Genomic DNA, 7422 nt, shown 5'->3' with positions numbered 1-7422 from the left:
AGTTCAGACTTCTAGCCTCCAGAACAGTGAGAGAATACATTTTTATTGTTTTAAGCCACCCAGTTTGTAATATTTTGTTTCAGCAGCTCTAGCAAACTAATACAGTCACTGAAACACAACCTAAACTTGCTTAAGCAACAAGGAAACAACTTTCTCTTAAACTTACCAGCCCAGAGTTGAGGGGTTTCTGGTGAGATCTGTTGCGGCATTAGGTAGTAGGATTAGGTTCAATTGTTATGGTTGGAAACCACCAAANGCCGGTCTGTATGTGGGATCCGAACTGTCGGCGGGAGCGCCGCCACGCTTCCCAAGCGGCGCACTGTAGCAGTGCACCACCGGGCCGGCCCAGGATTGGAGCTTTTAAATAACTTTATTCTGATTATGAAAGTAATGCCTGGTTATTATAAAGGAGCTTTTAAAGATAGAAAAGCATAGATAAGGAAGTTATGAACTTTTCTGTTTTTATGCCTTTCCCCAGCCCCTGCAAAGGCAAGTGGACAGGTGTCATTGGCTTCTACATGCAAAGGCCACCTATTTGAGGGCCTCCCATCTTGACCCTCTGGCTCCATTGAAGCTGCCTGGACACTAGCATCAAGGCCAGCACCATCAAATCTTCCCTAGCACACATATCTTATAAAACACACCATCATTGGCACAAAATACACCAGTCCTCCAGCTGCCTCAACTTTCCCTAATATTTAAGTCCTGGATTTTAAGTACAAATGGTATTTCCCTTAATTCAAAAAAAGAGTCCATGGCATCTGCAAAGGTGCCAAGATGTGAGAAGAATGGCAGAGACAGAAGAGAAACTTAACTTCCATCAAAACCACAATCCTCAAATTAAAATTTCCCATTAGCCACCTGCCAGCATTTCCCTCTAGAGCACTGAACAAGCTCAAAGGAATTCTTTCTTAAGTTTACCATCTTCTTGTTTAATGCAATCAGGCAGCACCACAGGTCCTTGTTAGCAGTCCAGAGGCCTGCTACTCCCACTAGAAAACTATTTGAATGGAAATATGTTGAAAGAAATAAAGAAAAAGAAATGGAAGCTTACAAAATACAGACTCCAGTTCAATTTTTATTTGTATACAAAAATATATTATAATGGGAAAAGCATATTACTATTTCCAACTATATATAATTAATTACAAATACTTTCATAAAAGCACTTTAAATTACAGGAAAGCTGTGTTTTAAGAGAAAATACATTAGCATGGATCGTCGTTCTAATACGCTGCAAGCAGGTAAACAAAGTCAGCTTCACTGTCTAAATTGCTCAGAGATGGGCCCAACGACGGATTTTAAGGTGAGCCCAAGGATGGCCTGGTCGGAGGTGAACACTCATCTCTGTCTCCTCTGGCAGAAGATTCTAGTCGCTGATTTTACCAGGTCCTCAGAGCTTTCTGAAGCTTCTCCCTTATGCTGAAAGGACCCCTAACTCCTCCTTGCTTCACATACCTGTAAATAGGAGATAGGTAAGGTTATCCACTCACAGAAGTTTGCCATTGCTGTGCTTCATGGCATCACACCATGTCAGACATGCATCAGAGCTCCAAACCTAAGGGCAGGCTTCCCACACAATGTGTGTCTGATTAACTGGAATGACTGGGCAGCCTGCTGCAATTTCCACGAAGTAGACAGGCTTGTTATATGGGTCTAATACAAATTGTGCTGCAATTATAATAATCTCTGTCAAAACAGGCCTTGGTCTTCTGATGTAGGATGGTGCGGCATGTAAGAAAAGGGGCGATAAAATCTTCAAGTAAACAGAAATGATACAAGAACTTTCTACCTGGTATTTAGGCTTGTCTGAAAGAGTGTTAAGAACAGTGTTATTTTTAAATAACCAGCTTGAGATCTAATTTTTCAGATTTTACCTGGGTAGTTAGTAGAATACAGCATAAAATACTTCAAACAGAAAATAAACTCTTTCACTGAAAAATTAAGGGCCTGGCACAAAATTCTCCCAGCCCTCTCTGTGACTGAACAAGACACTCCATGAGTAGAATTATTGAATCTTCCTTCCTGGAAGCTTGAGCTAGTACTCCTGGCTCTTGCAATCCCATTTCTGTGAAATAAGAGTGGGTAGATAGAGTCCTTTTCTCTAGACCTCCCTATTGCAGTTATGATCTGATGTCTTCAGATCCCAACATTTTTGGTTACACAAAATGGGTTACCCTTACCATAATTCCCAAATGGGAAGCAAGTACTGCATACTTAATCCAGGTCATTCAGCAATTGGCGTGGGTCTTTGGTAGTAAGGTCTCCCCAAACCAATTCTCTCTGTTAGCACCTAAATCTCAGAAGTCAGACCTCACCAAGCCCCTGGAGCTAACCTGGAAAAATTACCCTGGCCCATGGGATGAAACCCTCTGGCTTGTTAGAGTAAAGCTTGTGTGGTCAATTGGCTCATTTCTTCTCTGAAGAGCCTGACAGGTCAACATGATGGTAAAGCTCCAATCTTGCTCCTTCTCCATTTCTCAAACAAAATGCCCTTGTTTGCTGCTGACCTGTTCTCAGTGTTTGGAAAGGCACATGGTCTACTTTAATGCAAACTTATCCTCAGAACTTCTTTCCAAGCCACTATGGTCCTATTTCTAATCTAAAGAAGTCTTATGATGTAACTCTTTGTCCCCAGGCAAGCTGGTAAACATTACAGCTCTTTATCAGAGGTGTCCTCTAGTTTTCTGATTTTTTTTCTTTTTAAGACCAGGCTGGTACTCACTTGCTAATGTTCTGTCAAGATCAGCAATAAAGTCTTCTAGTTCTTTTGTGTCTCCTAATTTGGCTGTAAAACAGGAGAGAGAGTTCAGTTTCCATATCAAAGATAGTTTATGATCTCATGTTGAGTTTTCCAGGATTACAGAATTTCTAGCATTATGGATTCTTTCCATTTTGTAATCTATATCTCTATATTCAGGGACTTTATTGAACAGTGTCCTGTAACAATTCAAAGTGTCTGCTCCAATGTTTAGTTACAGTGAACTGGGAAAATAATTCAGAAGACCAGCCTCAATGTTTCTTTCTGTTTTAGCTCATCACCACCTCTCCCACCAACCCACCTTACCTCCCCCTAACCTGGAAGAAGAATCTCCCTTCACTGTCTTAAAAGTTTTGGGGGAAATGAGTGGCAGGAAGGGAAGATAAAGAGTTTTGATTTTTTGATTGTGTAGGATTCGAGTTATTAGTAAAGTCAAAAATATTTGGTGAGATAAGGAAAAAAAAAAGAAAAAAAAATTTGGTAAGCAAAAGCACCATGCAGAATGGACACCCAGGTCTATAATTCTTGCTTGTGCTATAACCCTGCGGCAATACTGCGGCCCTTAGAGTATGAAATGAAAGAAGAGCTACTTTTCCTTCTCAAAATGGTACAGGGAGGGCGACATGAGGCTTCTGGTCCAGGTAACAGCTTTATCCCGGTCTATAATTCTTGCTTGTGCTATAACCCTGCGGCAATACTGCGGCCCTTAGAGTATGAAATAAAAGAAGAGCTACTTTTCCTTCTCAAAATGGTACAGGGAGGGCGACATGAGGCTTCTGGTCCAGGTAACAGCTTTATCCCGTCCAGGTGCCAGCATCAGGTAACAAGTCCTTATCCAGATTTTGTTCTCTCTACAGCCTGAGCCATATACCTTTTCTGTGTATCTTACATTTTTCTCTAGAGTTCATCATTCGTGCCTTCCCTGAAATGCATTACTGGATATTTTTATTAACCCCTGCTGACTACAAATGCCTCATTGTTCTTAGCTTTTCAAGTCAATTTACCACTAGGGGCTTTTTTCCCCTATTTAATTTCTACCTCTGGAGGATCAGGGAGCAAATCTGGGCATGTTTTAAGCCACTTTCGAGACTGCTCTGCGCCTGAATTCAACAGATCCATTACAGAGTGGATTACAGGGCCGGAGCATGGTGGCCTCCCCAGTGGCTGCTAACATTGCTGTGTTGAGAAGGAAATTTAAAAATGTCTCCTTTGAAAAAGAGAGAAGTTCTGTCTTAATGCCAGAGTGAGAAAAACGATGGAATCTTCATATTTCTTAACTACGTTCCATTTTATTGCATTCTGCAACTATTTTCAGCAAGTATAGCTTTTCAGAAGGAAAAAAAAAAAAACTCCTTTTGTTTTCAAAAGGGCACTTGCCCAATATAACAGAACATTCAGCTCTCTAGCTGGAGACACTTTACCAGTTCCAAAAAATGTGAAACCACTCATGCATCTTTTAAAACTTTGTAGGTCTATTAATATCACAGTAGAGACAGGCTGAAGCTGCTATTTTGAATCGTGTTAGATCATCGCTTGTCTCATCATGACGACCCCATTTAATTGCTAAGTTGGTCATCTGAAAGCATTGGTTAAATAATTAATGCAATAAAAAAGAACCCTACTTTCTATAAAGCTAAACTGCTGAGTTTTAAATTCTAGAACCAACCAGCCTGGGAGGAGACACATGGGCAACACTATCATTTGGCACAGTTTTGATTACACTACAAGGGTACTTCAAAAAGTTTGTGGAAAAACAGAATTAAAAGATAATATAAATCTTTCCATTTATATACATGAGAAAGAAACAGTCTAGAGTCTACAAGTTGTTTTTTTTTTTCTCCCTGTGAATTTGGGCTTTCTGCCCCAAATGATCTGATTTCATTTTCACACTGATCAAAATCCTGAGAAATAACAAATTCACACTTCACACTCTACTGTACTATTTGTATCTTTTTGTTTTGCACATTTAGGCAAGATTAGTTGGGTTACAGGGAAGAGAGAAAGGATTGAGAAGGAGAGGGGAATAAAAAAGCTAAAAACTCACACTCCAATGAATGCACCTACCTTTCCGAGGAGTAACAGTGGGAGACAACAGGGCTGGGGTAGAGTCTGTTGGAGAATTCAGTTTTTCATCACTGAAGCTGAAGCTGTAGCTGTTCCTGTAAAGTGAATCTGCACCTTTCAGCAAAGAAAGTGTACTCATTAGAAACAGTACTCGTTAGACTATAGACTCATCAGTCCATCATCTACTGATAACCAACAGTTTGTCTCCAAAAGAAGCAAAAGTTGCAAATCTATAGTAAAGAGAACAGACTGATTTCCAGGTTTTGTATTTATGCACGCAAATGATTTGAGACAAGGGAGAGTGTGTATGTGTGTTTGTCTCCAATCAGGCACAACCAAGGCCCCCGCTTCTCCAAAAGAAGAAGGGTGTGATAGGATCGTCGTGACAACGCTGTCACGATGGAGCCTACTGACTGGATGTCCAGCCGGCAGCTGAGTTGATGCCTGGCTGATGGGGGGAAGAGGGGGTGTTAGTTTGGGATTTTAGACATAAGGAATCATCTTTCATGAAAAAATGTCCCTTTGTCCTCCGAACTCTCTAAAACACAGACATATGGTATTTTATGACTTAATAATCCTCTCTCCCTGCTCAAGAGAACGATTCTGCTCTCTTGCTATCCCATGACTTAATGATCCTCTCTTTCTGCTCAAGAGGTTTTCCTGAGAGCCTGCACTCCGTGGATAAGGTAGGGGGCTAAAGATAAAGATTTCGTCTCATGGAGGTTCTTCTATTACAGACAAGTTACTTTGTGGCTCTCTCTATTCTCACATCCCCCCACCCCACCCCACCCCTCAAAGACCTAAGTGACAGCAAAACCAGGTCCCAGAGCAGGGCTGTGCTGGGAATCAAGGGAACCAGCTCGGCTACTAAGTACCTGGGTGCCACTGAGCAAGACAGTATCTCTGGGCCTCATCAATAAAATGGGAAGGTGGCAGTCCCTTCCACCTCTGCAGTTCCGCGATCTCTAACTCCTGCCGAGGGCAAGGAAACCAACCTATGGCCAGCCCAGCTGTGCAACTGTGACCCAGAAAAGAGCTACTGACTGAGCAGCACTGGCACAAGGGACTCAAAGGCAGAGCAGGCAGCGGAAGCAGGATGTGGCTGCTGAGGTCGTGAGGGAACGGCCTTCCTGGCTAAAACAAAACACAAAGCCAGCCAAGGTTGTAGCAGAGATGAGCTCTGGAAAGGCTCTTCAGGTGAGAAGGCAGCCTGGCCAGCCCCCACTCCTTGGGATTCTTTCACTTTAAGCCAATTACCTCCAGCTCAGTAGGTGCCAAAAACATCTTTCTTTGGAACGCTGAACTCAAAACGAACTTGCCTAAGTTATAAAAGATATGCCCAGTGTAAAAAGAATCAGGGTTTTCAGAAGCAGAGGTTTCTGGTCCTGAGAGAATTTGGCTTCATCCCTAAAAGGCTGCTACAACTTCACCTGCTCCCTGTCCTCCCACCCTCCCCTGTCCGGGTGGCCCCACCTTGCCCACTTTTCCAATGTGCCCAGAAGATATTTGTGACCAGCCCTCACAATCTCTTTGTCCTTCAGCTCTGCAGTTCCGAGATCCTCAGTCCAGACCAGGTCACCTAAATGGACCACAATCATTTTTCAGGGCTTTGATGCTGAACATCTACTGAGATCCAAAACAGTGAACCTGGGCTGGCCAGTTAGCTCAGTTGATTAGAGCATGGTGCTGATGCCACCAAGGTCCAGGGTTCTATCCCTGGACCAGCCAGCTGCCAAAAAACAAAACACTGACCCTTATACCTACATTTCTCCAAAAATATATTCCTCACACAGAACAGCTGTGTGATCTTCTATGTTTGAGAAACACCAAACATCCTTGATCATTCCCATTGTGTATTCCCACTTTTCACATCCCTGAGAAGACTTGTAATAAGAAACCAGTTTGGCCCTATTTGCCAAGTGTACCTGACCATGGGACACTTTTGTGTGGCACCACTGTTAATATTTCTCGGGACACTTGTACTCCGTGGAACTCAACTTGGGAAGCCCTTCTGCTTGGTTTGCTTGCTGAGCCAACCTCCAGAGAAGCAGTCTAGATTTTCTCAAGGAAAAGCATTTGCCCTACATATAGGAAGTGCTTGTGCCCATTGCAGACTTATGGTGAAGCATGACTGTTCATCACCGTGCAATAAAAGGAGAATTGCCACAAATATAGCCTGAGAAACTTGTGGGGAGGAGATGAGGTAAGATTTAGGGACAAGAAACCACAGAAGGGCCTGGGTAGGCAGGCCTCATGCCCAGACTATTGAGCCAGAAGGAAGAAATATGAGGCTGTTGGCACATTATCTTTGGCTCTGAAGGACACTGAGAACACCACCCCCATCCCTGGCCCAGAGTTCTGGCTCCAGAGACCGGCTGGCCCAGATCTCAGGGGTCATACTCTGGTCTCTATCTCTCAGGAGCAGCCAGCACTTAAGAGCAAGATTCAACACCACACCTCACTCCACCCACCCTGCATGCACCACGGGCCCTTTTCCTGATGTTGGACCGCATCTCCATTCCGTCCCCACTCTCCAGCAACTTTACACCCACATATACTCATCCTTTGTTGCGGGGGGGGGGGGGGGGAATTTTTTC

At 43.2% G+C, this 7422-nt stretch overlaps 1 protein-coding gene across 1 annotated transcript in view; it reads right to left on the bottom strand.

Moving 5' to 3' along the window:
• Window positions 1–1058: 1058 nt before the first annotated feature.
• RGCC (regulator of cell cycle) overlaps window positions 1059–7422 on the bottom strand; it is a 13508-nt gene continuing 7144 nt past the window's right edge. Inside the window, exons 3-5 of the mRNA XM_008587889.1 lie at window positions 4826–4939; window positions 2726–2788; window positions 1059–1458 (exon numbers count right to left, since the gene is read on the bottom strand). Of these exons, the coding sequence (XP_008586111.1) occupies window positions 1451–1458; window positions 2726–2788; window positions 4826–4939 (185 nt within the window). The 3' untranslated portion in view covers window positions 1059–1450. The remainder of the gene's footprint in view (window positions 1459–2725; window positions 2789–4825; window positions 4940–7422) is intronic.

The sequence above is a fragment of the Galeopterus variegatus genome, unplaced genomic scaffold (assembly GCF_000696425.1).
Source record: "Galeopterus variegatus unplaced genomic scaffold, G_variegatus-3.0.2 Scaffold4578, whole genome shotgun sequence".
Lineage (NCBI taxonomy): Eukaryota > Metazoa > Chordata > Mammalia > Dermoptera > Cynocephalidae > Galeopterus > Galeopterus variegatus.
Note: the sequence above shows the minus strand (reverse complement) of the source record. Positions and strands in the feature narration are given on the sequence as shown.